Here is an 18615-nt window from a genome sequence, read left to right as displayed (position 1 = left end):
TCCATTTATACTTTCTCTTCTTTCTCTAGGTGAAGCTGTACTTCACAAAAACAGTAGAGGAGCCATCAAATCCAGAGGCTAGCAGTTCAACTTCTGTAACACCAGATGTTAGTGACAATGAACCTGATCATTATAGATATTCTGACACCACTGACTCTGATCCAGAGAATGAACCTTTTGATGAAGATCAGCATACACAAATTACAAAAGTCTGATTTTTTTTTTTATCAAGAGGGATAAAACACCATGAAAACAAACTTGAATAAACTGAAAATGGACCTTTTTTTTTAATGGCAATAGGACATTGTGTCAGATTACCAGTTATAGGAACAATTCTCTTTTCCTGACCAATCTTGTTTTACCCTATACATCCACAGGGTTTTGACACTTGTTGTCCAGTTGAAAAAAGGTTGTGTAGCTGTGTCATGTATATACCTTTTTGTGTCAAAAGGACATTTAAAATTCAATTAGGATAAATAAAGATGGCACTTTCCCATTTTATTCCAGTTTTATAAAAAGTGGAGACAGACTGATGTGTATACGTAGGAATTTCTCATTTTGTGTTCTGTCACCAACTGAAGTGGCTAAAGAGCTTTGTGATATACAGGTTCACATCCTACCCCTTTGCACTTGTGGCAACAGATAAGTTTGCAGTTGGCTAAGAGGAGTTTCTAAAGGGTTTTGCTACATTCTAATGCATGTATTCGGGTTAGGGGAATGGAGGGAATGCTCAGAAAGGAATATGTTTTACGCTGGACTCTGGACCATATACCATCTCCAGCTATTTACACGCACCTTTCTTTAGCATGCTACAGTTGTTAATCTGGACATTTGAGGAATTGGCCGCTGTCACTGCTTGTTATTTGTGCATTTTATTTTTTTTAAGCATATTGGTGCTAGAAAAGGCAGCTAGAGGGAGTGAATCTGTATAGGGGTACAGGAATGAACCTTCCACAACATCTTAAGAATCCACAAATGAAGGGATATAAAAATAATGTGGTCATAGATAAGAAACACAGCAACAATGACTTAACCATATAAATGTGGAGGCTATCGACAAAGAATGGGCTTGAAACATTATAAAAATTGACAATGATTTATTAAATATGTTTTCTCAATTGTAATGACTGCTCCATCTCCTGTGTAATCAAGGCCAGTGCTAAAAGTCAGATGCTATTATTACCTACATCAGTCAACAACTTACATTTATTTTATTAGTTTTCAATCGTATACCTGCTGTGGATGCTTCATGTGCTGCCTAAAAGCTTCTTTTTTCTCATTAAATATAAAATGTTTTGTAATGCTGCACAGGAAATTTCAATTTGAGATTCTACAGTAAGCGGTTTTTTTTCCTTTAAAGATTTATGATGCACTTATTCAATCCAATAGATGTCAGCCGTTCCACCCTTTTGACCTTACACATTCATTACAATGAGTTTTGCAGTTTTGCACATTTTTTAAATGTCATTAACTGTTAGGGAATTTTACTTGAATACTGAATACATATAATGTTTATATTTAAAAGGACGTTATTTGTGTTAAAAAGGAAATTAGAGTTGCAGTAAATTTTCAACACTGCACAAATAATGTCATTTACTTTTTCAGTAGAAATTGTCCCACATAATGCTTTTATCAATTTGCTATTGAAAGAATAGATTTTTTTAAATGTGCAGTGTTGAATCATTTCTTCATAGTGCTAGAGTTAGGACAAGGGCTTCAGTTTCACTTCTTAAATATCATATATTTGATATGCCCAGACTGCATACGATTTTAAGCAGAGTACAACTACTATTGTAAAGTTAATGTGAAGATATGATTAAAAAGAATTTTTTCCCCCAGAAATTTGGTATCTTTCAAATGATACCTTGACCTTGAAACATTTGACCATCCAGCCAATTTATTTCTTAATGGTGTAAAATCTCATTTTCAATAACTTATTGGTGCTGAAATTGTTCACTAGCTGTGGTCTGACCTAGTTAATTTACAAATACAAATTGCATAGGACCTACTAGAGCAGCATTTATAGAGTTTGATGGTAAATAGATTAGGCAGAACTTCATCTAAAATACTCTTAGTAAATAATCTTGACATGTTTTCCATACCTCATCAGTTTCATTCAACAAATAAAATTTTAAAATTTTTAACAAAGCTGTTAGGATTTACACATTTATATTTAAACATTGATATATAGAGAATTGATTGACTGCTCATAAGTTAAATTGGTAAAGTCAGAGACACCTATTCCTAAGATCTCATCATTGAAATTTATATGTCACCTTGTCTTTCATAAAAGCTGAAAACTGTTGACTAAAATGAAAATCAACTATTCATGTTTTGAAGATGGTTATTAATACTGTTATTTGTTACAGTTTTGGGCACAGTATATTAAAGCGTAACTTGTATGGTTCCAATATGTAACATGGAGGGCCAGGTCATAAATAATGACATTATAATGGGCTTTGCACTGTTATTATTTTTCCTTTGGAATGTGAAGGTCTGAATGAGGGTTTTGATTTTGAATGTTTCAGTGTTTTTGAGAAGCCTTGCTTACATTTTATGGTGTAGTCATTGGAAATGGAAAAATGGCATTATATATATTATATATATATAAATATATATTATACATACTACTCTCCTTTATTTCAGTTACCACGCCCATAGAATTTGACAAGAATTGCTATGACTGAAAGGTTTTTGAGTCCTAATTAAAACTTTATTTATGACAGTATTCATGATTAGCCTGAAATGCATTCTGTAGGTAATCTCTTTGAGTTTCTGGAATGTTTTCTTAGACTTTTTGGATGTGCAGCCGCTTACATGTCTGAAGTTACTTGAAGGCATCACTTTTAAGAAAGCTTACAATTGGGCCCTGTACCATCCCAAGTCCTCTGTAGCTCCTCTTGAACATTTTTTGCCATAATTATTAAAGGGTAGTTGAATAAATAGCATCACCATTCTTTGCTGTGGCACAGGTTATAAACTTAAGTGGAGTTTACTGGCAGCATCAAATGTTTCAGCTTTAAAAAATAAAAGTAGGGTACAAGTTACTGTTTAGTTCTAGAAAATTTGTGCAATATGTTCATAACGATGGCTGTGGTTGCCACAAAGTGCCTCGTTTACCTTTAAATACTGTTAATGTGTTATGCATGCAGATGGAAGGGGTGGAACTGTGCACTAAAGTGGGGGCTTTAACTGCAGTGTTTGGCAGAGTTGCCTTCTACCCTGCCAGTTCAAAAGTTCAATCTGTTTTCATATAGAATATATATACTAAAAAATTTCAGTCTGTTAAAACAGCCTTACTCTGATTCAGCCTCTTCAGATACTCTTGTGCTGTGCAGCAGTGGCTCTGTGTGTAAATGCTATGCACTGAGGATACACAAAAAATTACGATGTGTACAGGATAATGCCTCATACCAATCAGATGTCCATTTGTTATTGTGTTTGTTAACAACCCTTTATCTCTTAGTGTTATAAACTCCACTTAAAACTGATTAAAGTCTCATTCTTGTCATTGTGTGGGTGTTTTATTAAATGAGAATATTTAATATTTATAATTTAAATTGATTAGATTTATTGCCATTTTAAATGATGGGCAGCCAAATGTGATTATTAAGATTTTGTAAGGTTTGTTGGTTTTTTTTTTTCCCTGCTGTCCTTCAAAGCCTACAGTTATATAAAAACATGGGCTCTTGTCAGTTTGGGAGTAGAGCATCAGTCTACTCATGTTTGAGAGAGGCATTTAGCTTTTTTAGTGTCTTAGTCAACACTTCATATCCTGTTTCAAGCACATTAAATAATATGCTAATCCTAAAAAGTTCACAAGTCTTGAAAAATTGTGCATATATATTTTTTTTACTAAGATGTCTGAAGATAATTCCCCAGAATGGATTTGATATCTCAGATTTCAATTTTGTGGCTTTTCCATTCTTTATGATTCTGTAGTATGCCATCAACATATGGGGAGCTTCATCTACTCATTGTGACTTGTGCCATTTAAAAATTGATATTCCAGAATAGTCTAAAGGACTTTGTGTACTTGAACTTAATCTTGTAATTTCTAATATTCTTAAAAGCTAAGTAAGGCACTAAGTAAGACTAAGTAAGGCACATCCTTTCAACAAAGCATAGTAAGGTAATAAGTGAAAGTGTAGCTTGTACAAATGTTTTGAAAATAAAGCAGATCATTTATGTAACAATAGAATTTAATGTTATTTCAGGTTTACATTTTCTCCATGTGACTTTTTTTAAAGTAAATGTGAATATATAATGTAAAGAGGTATGAAAAGTATGTGTACACACATTTTTTCTTTTTAGGTATCGTAAGTATGGTTGAAAACTATACTGGAGTCTAAAATTATTCTGATTTATAAGATGATCTTGGTGATGTCTGAAAAATAGGAATTTACTGACAATTTTGTTTTTATTGCGTGTTCTCACAACTCTTAATTTGGGCTAGCTTGGTTAAGTGAATGCCATCACCATTTCCATTGAGAATATAAAAATCACCAGTGTTTAACATGCAGGCTTCCAAAGGCTTACAAAAAATCAAGACCCTTAAATCTAGTCAATTTGCTGCTAATGTGAAACTTTCTTGTTCTTTTATTCTTGCCAGATAATTAGCCGCAGATCTAAAACTTAGTCTTAAATGGCTTAAGTGTAAGTTTTGATTAGCAGTGCTGTTACTAGGGCAGAGAGAAATGTTTGTGAATGGAAAAAATAATATAAATATTCAGTCTAAACTGGTAAAAGTACCTAAAAAACTAGCAAAAAAGATAATAGAGGAAAACATTTTAAAACTTTTAAAGATGACTTGTTAGAGACCGATTTTCCTATAGAATTATGTATCTATAGGAAGCCTAATGATTATCAGTTGTTTTTAATTTTAGAGCAAATCTATTCCTTTATGACCATGATCTTGGTATTTTTCCATTTTTTAAGAGATCTTCCTTCTTCAAGTATTGGGTTGGCCCAAAAGTTTGTTCGGGTATTTAACATCTTACCCAAAAACCCGAACGAACTTTTTGGCCGACACAATATATCAGACTGTATGTAGCCATTCTGACAAATTCACATGTGTTGGTAGCTTTAAAAGTTTGTTATGTAAAGTCAGTAAAGGACAATAGTTTCATTGGTGGTAATACCCTTTGGTTCTTAGTTAGCTTTTTTGAGAATAGTTTCCCATAACAAAATCTTCAGTGATAATCTCACCACCTGGAAACAGCTATTATTAATGCTTTAGTGACTATACAATCATTTTTTTCTGTATATTCATGTATATATTTTCTTCAAAAAATGAAATTTGTACTGGGCATACTCTCCAGGCCTTTAAGCTTAGTATTTCCATCACGGATTTGTAGAATGTTAAATTACATCAGAGAATGGACAGTGACTGGATTCTTTCTAACACTACAGATGCAGATTATGTGCAGTTATTGAGAGCCCTTTCCAATTCAGTGGGTCAGTCATGGGCGTTTAAATATTGTTAGCATCAGAATAATACATGTCTAAGTAAATAAAACGGTTACATTTATTTAGCATAGACAAGCTTAACATTGTAGATATTTCTCTTCAAAAACCATTTCAAACATTTGTATTTTGGAATTAGGTGTTAAACAGAATGTGTGAAACACTGTATTAGTAGTGAATTTCATCATCACCTTTCTATTTCTCTTTATAGGTTGGAAAAGAAGGGTGAGCTTTTCACTTTTTATAATTCCCAAACAGTTGCTCAATTTAGAGTGAATTAGTTTAACACCTGGAAAACAGAAAAAAAAGCCACTGCTGGTTTATCACTTAGTTGTTTTTACATCTGTGTGCTCATGAGACTTCCATCACATCCAAAACTATTTCATGAATGGTTCACCTTTAGCTCTGGAACTTAACCATGATTAGTATAATGGTGGGCTTAGAACATAGATCTCTTTTTTTAAACAGTTGCTTGAGAATTTGGTGGAAAAAAGTTTAGCTGGAGGGCAGTACATAACTTACAAACCAATGTATTGATATTTTATGAACATTTTTACATATATGAGTGAAGTCAACTGCCATCTTTGAGCATTACCACATTTTAAAATAAAGCTGCATATTTTTAAATGAAGTGTTTAACAAGGATTTATATTTTTCATTTTTTTAATTAAAAGTAATTTATATCTCCTTTGTTGCATGTGGATTCTCATCTGTTCTTAAAATGGTTAGAGATTTTGTTTGTGCTGGAATGGAGCAAGGCCTATAGTCATGGCTCTAGTGTTTCAGTTTGTCAAATCTGTTTACTGTAGTGAGATTATCTTAAAATGTTTAGATGTGGCTTTCTGTAGCTTATCATTTATTGGCTTTTATTTATGTACACTTTTAGGATTTTCTGCCTACTTTATACAGTTGTCTAAATGATATCCCACGTTTACAAATGCTCATTCAGTTTCTATTTTCTTTTTCCATTATAATGCCTTAATGGGCAGTTTTAAGTGTGTGTGCATGTGTGTGAGTGTAGGGAGGTCTGGGTGGGTGGTGAGAGTGCTAGGTTCCGATTTTAGAGATTAAATAGTTTGATTCAGGCAAACAGTTCTCACTGGAATTTTACAGTTCATCGTAATGAAAATAATGTTAACCCTGGATGACCTTTGACATACAGTAATGAATCTTGGATGTTAATGAATTTGTTGGTAGCATCTTGATGCATGCATTATTGAGTTATTTTCTAAGTTGTGCATTTATCCAAAGTTGGTATATTGGAAATGTTTATATCAAATTCCATTTGGCTACTGATGGACGTAAAAACAAATGCTTTATTATGGAGAGTATTTTTTCTTTAAAAAATTAAAAAGGTTAATTATTTTTAATATTTGGTTTTAAACTTTTTATTTGACAAGTATTTATCAAGTCCTCACTATATATAACAGATGTTTGGAATACATTAGAGATCAAAACGACACCCTCTCTTGCCCTTGAGGAGTTTCCACTCTAGTAGAGGAAATAGACCTTATTTAAAAAGTTATAATATGTGATACTGTAATGATTACCAAACATTCCATATGCTCCTCTAAATTTTCACCCCTTTGAAGTTAGATGGAGCCATTGTAACTAGTTTATTCCAACAAAATAGTACTGAAAGTGATGTGACACTTCCAAGGAGAGGCATTGTAAATAAAATCCCTTGTACAATCCTTAGGCTTCTCTCTACTACAGTGACCGAGTACATGACATGTTCCAGATGGTGCAACTCTGTCATCTTGGGTCTTGAGTGACTATATGAGCAAAACTTCCTCAGATTCTCTCCCTACATTGAATGTGTTAGATATTAGCATGAGCAAGAAGTAAACATATTGACGTAAACTGAGATTTTGGGACAACTTGTTACCATAGCATAATTAATTACATTCTGACTTATGCTTTGGAAGGATCAGGGAAGACTCTCTTGAGCAAGGAAGGAGTTAAGAATAAAGCAAAACAGAAAGTGACATCTTTAAACAACATGATGCAATAAGGAAACTAAACTGCAAGTCACTCAATAGTTATTGAGCACTTGATATAGGTCAGGCACTGTTATAGATGCTTGGGATACAAATGGGTGAACAGTGGATTCCTGTCTTCATGGATCTCACATTCTAGCAAGGAATAATAGATAATGAACAATCAACATACCATATGTAAGTTAATAAATGCTATGGGGGGGAAACGTAGAACAGGGTAAGGAAGACCAGGTACACAGAGGTAGAGAGATTGCAGTGTTGAACAGGGTAAGTCCAGAATAGGCCTCACTGGGAAGGTGAGACTTGAACAGACCCCCTGAAACAGTAGTTAGAACTTTTCATCCTTTTAATCAGCAAGGTGCACTCATTATCCTCTATAAAATTTTATTCTCACCTTTTACAACTCTATATTAATTCTTGAGTTTTTAAGATCATTATTGGTGTATCTAGATAGAATTTTTAAGAATACCACTCAAAATAGTCACAATGTTCTAAGTTACTTAATTTTCTAAATTGGTTTGGCCAAATCTATATAAACAATCTGTTTCTCTTCATTTTCAGAGTTGAGTTCATTTTTAAATTTCTTACAATCTTACTAAATGTGTGTGATTGTACTTTGGCAATATTTGGTATCACTTCAGTAGAAGTTAAAGTTCTGTTATGGCCTTAAACACTACTGTAAAGCTGAAAGGAAATGTCACTTACGATTTATTGATGGGAAACAAGTTGTAAATTTTGAGTTACCTCAAGAAACAAAAGGTGAAATTTATGGCCTAGTTCTTTATATTCTTAACTCGAGCAAAAACCTGTGGAAATGTATAAATATCTAAATAGTAAAAGAAATATTTGTTCACAAAGAGGGACACCCCCCCACTCTTCTCCTACCCCATTTCAAGATCCCAGAAGTTTAACTTTGTGATCAAGGGAAAATAGTATAATTAAATTAAGTTGATACAGTAGAAATTTGCAACTACTTATCAGGAATATTTATTATTAACTTGTATTTGCTATTGATCAGTTTCTTCTTCCTATCAGGGCAGGTATGTATAATTGGACATAAAATTTTGAAAGAAAATGTTAACTTTAGCTTTTTAGGAAATAGAATTATAAGTGGTTTAAAAGACATTTCCTTGACAGTTTTGCATTTTGTTTTTATTCTGAGTCCAAGGCTTTTTTTTTTTTTTTTTTTTAAACACATTTTACTTTGCTTTGGAAAGAATTTAAAGTAGCTGACTGGGTTTCCCTAACGTGAGAAGAATTGCCAAGTCAGTTTAGGAAAAAATATTACTTGTATCCATTGGTCTTGGCCTAAGGGTTAAACTTCGCTTACTGGGAATATCTCCTGAACCTACCTCACTGGAATTTGAAAATCCATACATTCCAATATTATTGTGAATTGCTTCTTTAAGCATTGATAAATAAGCCGTCAACCTAATTTTCAGGGAAATAAGCCACATTTTCACCGCAGTGTTTACTCTTCTTGCAACAGCTGAGACGTGGGAAAAATTGAGTTAGTTATGTTTTTCTATTTGATATATTTACAGGTAAATATGACCTGTAGGTATTGTGAAACTCACCAAAAATATAATCTGTAAAAAATTTTTTAAGTATGACAATATTACCTATGCTTGTTTATATCTATGTTTATGCTTCCCTTTTCCGTTATAATCATGCTTTTGAAATTAGACATTTCCTAGTTTTCTAATCCTTACTATAAGGAAGAGAAATGTATTTAAATTTCATGGATATGAAAATTAGCAAACTTCTCAGTTTTATTCAGTATTTCCATGAAGACATCTTTGGCAGGAAAACATCTTACATGGCTATCCTCAACAAGGGAACCACAAGCGTTCCTTAAGTAATTAAATAGCTAATATTTTGTTTACCGTGTACAGCCATCACAATTCCTATGAATAATGCATGGGCTTGTTATGACTATTAGTATTGTATATTAAATGAACATTTGAAAGAGAAAATGAGTTTTAGTCTTTGGTAAAATAGTAGGTGTGAGGTAAAATGTCCCTTTTGCCAGACTCGGCAGACATCGTTTAATGTGTTTAGCTGTCCTTGGAGAAGACTTAAGCCTTTGTTTCTATAAAAAAAATCTAATAAGGTTAAAACAAAAATATCGCTAAAGTTAAACACAGTTCTACCTCAGAAAATCTGAAGACACGTACTTAAAATTCATGGGAATTCTGTGATGTCAGGTACCTAGAGACTAAAATAAAATAGCACAGAGAGAGAGAGGAAGGTGAAGTAAGAAAAGAAGGGAAGGCAGGAAGAAAAGCATGGGAGAGCTCAAACTAACTCTTAGTACTGGAGGGCTGGTAGAGGGATAGGAAAATAATATTCGTTTGAGTCTGAAGTATGTGCCAGACACTGTGGTAGATATTTCACATGCTTTACCCACCCTTCAAGGTAGGTAGTTGTATCTCATTTTCTGCACAAAAACTGAAGGTCAGAGTACGTTAATTTCCCAAGTCTGACAACTAGTAAGTAGAACTGGATATGAACAGGGCAGCCTGCTACCTGTTAAACAGAATCAAATTTACAAAGTGAACAAAACCCAAAGCTTAAACAACTAATGCGTAATGAAGTCATACAGATATTCTTTATTACTGACAGAAGAAAAGCAAACCTCAGTACCAGCTGTAAGTCATGCAAAATGAATTGCAAAGAGAAATCCTTAATTGTTTGAGCCATAAAAGAGAAAAAGAAAACTCTATATCTTGCAAACTTCTTGACAGATAAGATGGTAAGATGTTGGCACGCATTTTCATATCAAGACTCAGAATGAGAGCTCTTTTATTTACTAGTTTATTATTAAATCAATTCAATAAACTTTTACTTTATTTTTGCTTGACCTAGAATACCCGGACTGTTCAAAGTAACTGGTTCTCAGTTAAGCAGGCCAACCAGCCACCCGACAAGTATGTGTTGCATGCTTTCCGTGTCCGGTTGGAATTACGGTAGTGTAGAAGTCAGGAAAGTTCATAGAGTTTACATTTTAGAGTGGGGAAACATTTTACATAGAGGGAAGAGCAAGTAGCATGGCTTGCTGTAGGTGCAAACTTGGCCATTTAGGAGTCTGTTAAGAAGAGAAAGGCTGGTGTAGAGTAAGTGACCAGGGAGAGTGGTGGAAGATAAACATTTGGAGAAGTAGGCAGGGAAACTTCTGGTTCCAGCTGAGGTGGGCCAAAACCACTCAAGTCTGTCTGTCTTGCTAACGACAACTAAAAACCTCTGGAGCAAATGTGAAAGTCAAGTACCTAAGAACTCTGAAAAGTAAACAAAGGCAGGTAGATTGTGAAGGAGTGTCAAAACTTGGAAAAGCAACCTGTATGAGGATGTTTCCCATTTTTTTCTCTTTTCTCTTACAGCTTTTGCCTTAAGGGTGGGCCCCACTTGTGGAGCTGCACAGCACTGGAGACATGACTAGCTAAAATTCAGAGAAATCCAGCTTTCTGGCCAGAGGAACCAGAAAAAGAGTCTCCTTTGAGCCAGAGAGCATGGGGTTGGGGAAAGTGGGAAAATCTTGAAGAGATGCTGAGAGAAATCCTGACAGTTGGAAAATCTTCTAATTCTGTGTATGACATTCCACACATCCTGGGCTCACTCCTGAGCTGGCATGCACAGGATGGACCCAAGGCACCATAGCAAAGTCTTTGAAAATGAAACTGAGATCGGAACCACCACTCTCAACAGGTGAGACAGAATATGCAATCTGAGCCTAATTGGGTTGATTGCCTGTTTAAACAAACAAACAAAAACAAATAAAATGTTTTCCCCCAAGTTCCAACAAGATCCAGAGTTGGTATAACCTAATATCCAAAATTATATAACTAGGAAGAACCAAGAATATTTTTTCTAAAGAAAAAAATATCAAGAGATGCCAGCCTCCAGATTACCCAGATGTTGGAATTATCAGATGTAAATGCAGCTATTATAATTACGCTTCATGAGGTAAACACACTTGAACTGAATGGAAAGATAAAAGTTCTCAGCAGAGAAACAAATTATAAAAAGGATCACATGGAAATTTTACAGCAAAAAGTACACCATCTGATATTAAAATAAAAACCACTAGATGGGCAGCAGAAAAATGGAAATGATAGGAGTCAGCAAACTTGAAGATAAATTAATGTCAGATTTTAATGATGACTTTAAAGTCTTAAAGGTAAATGAGTGCTTGAAAAGCAAAATATATCTGATTGTAATTAGCTACACGTGCCTTACTAAGATATTAATCCAAGTACATTCATGGGGCACCCTCAGATATATATGAAGAAGTTCCTGCTATTTGTCAATAACACTGAGTGAAGAATTAGTATTATCATAGGTCCAACCATAATTATGTCAATTTTATAGTGTTTTATATAGGCTTAATATGTAAAAACATGTTTCAAATGCTCTGTGACTTACAATGTCCAAAGTGGCATTGACAAAGAAAAGTTTTCTGATTGGGTCTATTACATTGTATACCTGCAGTAAAAGCAATTTTGAAACATGGGAGAGTCATCACCAGATAACTGCTAAGCTCATCCTCAGAATCAGTGCTTGGTAATCGCTTTGCTCATCTGCTCATGTTAACTCATTGATTCATCCTTTGCAATTGGGCCTTTTCCCAAATATGGATGTTATTACAGAGATGTCCTAAGAAAATCGACCTATCATGTAGGCATAATACATGCTCTTTGATTTTACAACAGAAAAATATTTGATGTTTAATGCTGCTACCACTCGGAAATCTTAACAAATTTCTAGGTTGGTTTGGAGAAAAACTGATAGTATTGCTGTTCATTTGGAAAAAACTACTTCTGATGAAGGAAGAGAATTTCAAGGCTTTAGAATACCTCCCATTGGTATAGTAGCACCATATTACTCTCAGACATTAGTATAAATTTTTGTGATTGCAATGATTATTCTAGATAACAAGTTTTGCCATTTAGTTCTCATAAGGTAGGAGGTATGATTATATCCATCTGGTACACGAGGAATTGAGGTACAGAAAGGTTCAAAAACTTGTTGAACATAGCAAAACTAGTGAGTAGTAGGGCCAGGAATTAAATCCAGGTCAATCTGATTGCCAATCCTAGGCCATTAACTACTGTGTTATCCATGTTACTTCCTATAACAACTTAATGAAACCTTTAATTTCTTTAAGAGGGCATAGTCTTCAAATTGGAATGGGTAGAACAGTGGTGTAAGGAAACTTTTCAAGCTTTTTGGTCTCAGAATTCTTTCACACTCTTAAAATTTATTGAGGATGTCAATGAGCTTTTGTTTGTGTGGGTTATACTTATTAATATTTACCATATTAGAAACTAAAACTGAGTACTAGCTTTGGCAGCATGTATATTAAAACTGGAACGATACAAAGAAGATTAGCATGGCCCCTGAAAATTTGTGAAGCATTCCAGGATCTGGAACTCACATAGTGTTGTAGGTCAATATACTTCAATTTAAAAAAGATATTTTACAGCTAAAAACATAAATAAAACTGAAGCATTATTACCTGACATATTTATTAATTTAAAAAATGACAATAATAAACTCATTACATGTTAACATATATAACATTTTTAATCAAGATGACTGTGCTTTCCAAAACAAAAATTTAGTGATAAGCATGCATTTTAAAAAACAGTTTTTCACATCTTTTTGTTACGTGCCTTAATAGAAAAGAGTTGGATTTTCATACATGCTTCTGTATTGAATCCATTATAATATGGTTTTTGGTTGTAGTATGTGAAGAAAATACGGACTCACATAGATATGTAGTTAGGAAAGGGAGAAGTATGTTAACAGCCTTTTCAGATAATTGTAGATATTTTTATTTGGTGCTACCAGCCCATCAAGTTGTAATTTCTTTAAGGTTAGTTGCAGTGTGGAATTGGAAACCTTCAGTGAACTTTTTATATTCAGTTTAATGCAAACACATTGATTTATCCTGTTCTTTGAATGGATCTTTTACCCATGCATGATTTTGTAACATCATGCATGGGTTATTTGGAAAATATTGGTTCACTGAGTTGTGTAGATCTTCCAAATGTTGACACATTTCATTACACAATGTGAGAAAAAAATCACGTTTGCTATTATCACTCTGGGCTCATCAGAAAAGTCTTTAAATATTGGGGAGCTGTCAAGTTCATGGTGGCAGATGTAAGTTTTAAAAAATATTAATTTTTACTCAAAAGCTTGAATTTTATTACTGACAACAAATGCTGTTAGTTGTTTTCCTGAAAGGGTCTCAATATTCTACAGGGGCTGCAGGCCACACTTTGAGGATCACTGATGTAAGAGCTTTGATTGGGAGGAGGCAAGTAAGAGAACATTTACCTAAAAGGTCCCAAAAATTTAATTTTCAGAGTGATGAAGAAACTTGGAAATGAGGTCTCAGAATCACTGGCAGTACTCTTATGATAAATTAGGGGAAATCGGAGAGAGTTCAGACACACAGAAATGAGAAAAGATTGCCTTAACTCTCCAGAGGGATATATTCTGGGCAATGAATGCCAGTGTGTTTAACACTGATTCCCAGAAAAATGACTATACCATATTCTGTAGCCGGTAATTGAAGAACATTAGAAAATAATTCAGTGATTACCAGATGTCATGAGGACAAGGTAGGTCATCTTAAATTTCATTTTTCCTTTATGATCATCTGACCCAATGCTTTACAAGGTATACATGTGAAAATGTTTGAATAACTACATAAAGACAGTTGAATAATAATTTGTATAGGTACTGCTTGTACAATGCACAAATCTCATTTGATTAAAAACCATTTACAGAGCACCCGCCATATGCAAAATACTCTGTTAGGTAAGGGGCTGGTCTGAGAGGCACATATGGAGGACAACTAAGAGTTTTCCTTGGGAACAGAAGCCCAAGGGTATTTTCAAATGTTGTAAAATATTTGAAGTCTGCCTTGTGAGAGAAAGCAGTGTGGTGTTTTGGAAAGAGCATAGCCCTGGGAGTTAGAACATCTGAGTGCTCATCCTGGCTTTCCCACCACTCAGTGGATGACTTTGGGCAAGTTACTTCAATTCTAGATCTATATTCTGTATCTGTAATACTAAAGAGGCAAAGGCCTCCGAAAGGGATGAGTTGTGCTCATGGAGTGTAACCAGAATTTATGAATGGAATATTCGAAGGCCAAGTTTGCCTCCCAATAAGTAACTTCCAGCTCTGTGCTGTTCAGTACCATAGCCTAGCCACATGTGTCTGTTGAGAACTTGAAATGTGACTAGTCTGAATTGAGATTTGCTGGAAGTATAAATTACACACCAGATTTTGAAGATTTAGTGTGAGAAACAGAATGTAAAATATCCCCTCAATACAGTAAGTCCCCTACATACGAACCTTCAAGTTGTGAACTTTCAAAGATGCAAACGTGTGTTTGCATGTCCAATCGCGTATGTTAGTTCACTTGTCTGGCGTACATTGTCGTGTGCGTGCATCCTCTACAAGCAGTTGTGCTTTTGTGTATTTTACTGTATAGTACTGCAGAGAGTACAGTAGAACGGTATCTTTATTTCAAGCCCAGGATGTCTGGAAGCAAGCAGAAAAGCAGCGGTGATGTAGCTGGTACTACTGTACTTTTCAAAATTAAAAATGTACTGTAAAATTAAAAATGTTTTCTTTATTTTTTGTGTTTGCTTTTTATGTATTATTTGTGTGAAAAGTATTATAAACCTATTACAGTACAGTACTACATAGCCGATTGTGTTAGTTGGGTACCTAGGCTAACTTTGTTGGACTTACGAACAAATTGGACTTAATGAACGTTCTCTCAGAACGGAACTTGTTTGTATTAGGGGACTTACTGTAATTTTTATATTGATTACATGTTAAAATAACTTTCAGATATGTTGGGCTAAATTAATATATTATTAAATTAATTTCACCTGTTTCTCTGTACTTTTTGAAATATATGGCTACTGGAGAACTTAAAATTACACATATGGCTTGCATTATATTTCTTTTGGACAGTGCCGTTCTAGCTAACAGAGTTTCTAACAAAAGAATAATAACTTGAAGAACTTAATCTTACTTTTAACTTTACCTTTTGAGGTACGTAAGGAGAGGCTGGGTCACATTCCACTCAAATGCAGAAGTAAACCAAGAGAGAGGAAGACGTGGGATCTGGAAAAGGGGAGGGAGAGCAGCAAAGAGAAGTCCTAAAAATAAGAGCTGTGTAGCACGCCTAGAGAAACAGCAGCACAGAAGCAGAAACATGGAGTCTTCAAGGAGAAAGATCTCCAGGGGAAAAAAAATGGAAAAGATGTGTTTGAGTGTATTCAAAAAGTTACTGACAGGTAAATGACAGAGATGTTGGGGCATCGGGTGCAAAAAGTGTTAGAGGTACATTTAAAATCAAACAAATGAAAAGATGGAGCAGGGACTTCCCTGGAGGTTCAGTGGTTGAGACTCTGCACTTCCAATGCAAGGGGTGAGGGTTCGATCCCTGGTCAGGGAACTAAGATCCCACATGCTGTGCGGTGCGGCCAAGAAAATATATTTTTTTAAATGGGTTAATTGGGGGCTTCCCTGGTGGCGCAGTGGTTGAGAGTCCGCCTGCCGATGCAGGGGACATGGGTTCGTGCCCCGGTCCGGGAAGATCCCGCATGCCGCAGAGCGGCTAGGCCCGTGAGCCATGGCCGCTGAGCCTGCGCGTCCGGAGCCTGTGCTCCGCAACGGGAGAGGCCACAGCAGTGAGAGGCCCGTGTACCGAAAAAAAAAAGGGGGGGGGGGTTAATTATTGATTCTAGGAAAAACGAAGGGTTGAACAAAATAGGATGTGTGGTTACAAAGTTTCCTCAGAAGCATTACTATACATTATTAAAATGTAAACACTGTTTAATGATTTTACCAAAAATTGCTAAGCTGTTGGTTTGGGTGGGGTGATGGCGTGGGGAGAATGATGCTATGGAGGAAGCTAAGTCCCTGTCCACCATAATGGGAAGGCAATTGTTAATACCTAACACCTAACATTGATGAATCAAGAGATAGAAGCATAATGTTTAGTTAAATATAAGGAGGCAAACACCAAGGAAAACAAGAATAGTTGAGAATGGATTTGAGACATTTCCTCTGGAGGGTCAGGGCACAGAGAGAGGTAGAGATAGGAATCTGTCCCTTTTCATTATAAACCTTTTAGCATTATTTGAAGTTTAAAATTAGGTACATGTGTTATTTTCATACAAAATAATTAAAAATTCAGCATGAGATTTTGATGCTAATGTTTTCCAGGGTTCTGAACTTCTCCCCCTTCCTTTTCTCTACACCAACAGCTTGCTTGGGTGGTTTCTTCTATTTCATGCTATTAACTGTCCTTAGTAATGTATAACTCATATCTGACTTCCCTCAAAAGGCACTGCTTCCCCTGTGGCCCTCTCACGTAGAAGCTGATTTTACCTTTACATTTCAGATGGATCAAGATTTGGTAGGGATGGGGTGGTAGGATAGGCATGGTCCTGGCTTGTCATCGTTACCTCTCTTGTCCTAAAAAACAAAAACAAAAAAACACATGCCCTCTGAAGTTTATGGCATTAGACTTTACAATTCAATACTCTTCCAAGTTGCAATTTCCTGGTCACCTGCTTTTCTTCACTGATGACTTTAGTACCTTGCTTCCTGTTTTCCTACCTACCCCTAAGGTTAGAGAGGGACATTTCTTAGTGTAAAAGGGGTCAACTCATCAAGAAGCCATAACTGCTTTAAATATGTGTATGTCTAATAACAGAGCTTCAGCTATATGAAACAAAAGCTAATACAACTGAAAGGAGAAATAGACAAATCTACAATTATAGTTGAAGACTGCATTTATAAATATGAAGTAAACCATAATTAAGCAAAATAATTTAATTTTAATTTATTTTGAATGATTATTCCATTCACAAGGTTTAAAAAGTATATACTGTGTAGAGTATATATAGTATAAAGTATACAGTGAAAAGTCTCACCACCTTGTTATACATTCCTTAGCCAGCTCTTTTTGGAGGCAAACACTGTAGCCAATTTTTATGTATTGCCTAAAGATATTTTATGCATATATAAAGACACTTATATATCCTCTATTTTCATTTTTTTATACAAACGGTAGCATGCTGTACACATTTCATATACTCCATTTTGTTTTAATATTTAATAATATTTTGATTTCATTATTGGTACATAAAACTCTACCATAGGCAATTTAGGGCTTGGCACTTTCTCCTTAGTTCTGTGGGGGTTTTTTGTATACAGTTATGCATGCTGTGGCTTGAAATTTTTCAACAGGTCTCAAGCCCCCAGGGAAATTGCAAGAGAATTTTTTTTATTGAGATATAATTCACATACCATAAAATTCACACTTCTAAGTGTACACAACAGTAGTTTTGGTATATTCAGAAAGTTGTCCAAACATCACCACTTTTTATTTCCAAAACATTTTCATCACCTGTATGAATCAGCAGTCACTCCCCATTTCCCTTCCCCACATCTCCTGGCAACCACTATACTACTTTATGTCCCTATAGATTTGTCTAGTTTGGACATTTCATATAAATGAAATCATACAATATATGGCCTCTTATAGCTGGCTTCTTTCAAGTTTCATCCATGGTGTACTTCACTCCTTTCTGTGGTTGAATAATATTCCATTGTGTGGATATACCACCTTTTGTTTGCATTAGAAGTTTAAACATCCTTGTTAACAACATACAATTGAATCAATACAGGACCAAGTGATGTGATGTAGTATATATTGAAACATAAGTCCTTTTTAGGTTGTGAATTTGAAAAGGTCTATTTTTAATACATTTTACAAGAATATTTAGATATGAGTTAAACACGTTTAGGAGAATCGAGAAACCTTGCCATTTGCGACAGATTTCTGGGAAAGATGGTAGCTTACATATAAAATTTTGAAGCTTTTCTCAGAATTAGAAATGGCTAAGAGATATTAAAGAAACAAAACTAAAGTACCTCGAACTAATTTGTTTTGAAACCAGGGAATGATGCCAACCACATTCCACAAAATTCAAAGAATTTATATCAGATATGGTGCAATGGGACCAGACTGAAGTGAGAGAGAAGAAGGTCAATCCTGGAAACCCTACTGGCACCCCTTAATTTAAAATGATCAAGGTTATGAGTGAGG

At 34.8% G+C, this 18615-nt stretch overlaps 1 protein-coding gene and 1 pseudogene across 1 annotated transcript in view; both read left to right on the top strand.

Annotated features, from left to right (window-relative positions):
- PTEN (phosphatase and tensin homolog) overlaps window positions 1-3511 on the top strand; it is an 89946-nt gene extending 86435 nt beyond the window's left edge. The window contains exon 8 of the mRNA XM_067710111.1: window positions 30-3511. Within this exon, the coding sequence (XP_067566212.1) occupies window positions 30-215 (186 nt within the window). The 3' untranslated portion in view covers window positions 216-3511. The remainder of the gene's footprint in view (window positions 1-29) is intronic.
- Window positions 3512-12800: 9289 nt separating this feature from the next.
- On the top strand, window positions 12801-12892 carry LOC137209543 (U6 spliceosomal RNA; annotated as a pseudogene).
- Window positions 12893-18615: the final 5723 nt, after the last annotated feature.

Source organism: Pseudorca crassidens, chromosome 16, assembly GCF_039906515.1.
Source record: "Pseudorca crassidens isolate mPseCra1 chromosome 16, mPseCra1.hap1, whole genome shotgun sequence".
Lineage (NCBI taxonomy): Eukaryota > Metazoa > Chordata > Mammalia > Artiodactyla > Delphinidae > Pseudorca > Pseudorca crassidens.
Note: the sequence above shows the minus strand (reverse complement) of the source record. Positions and strands in the feature narration are given on the sequence as shown.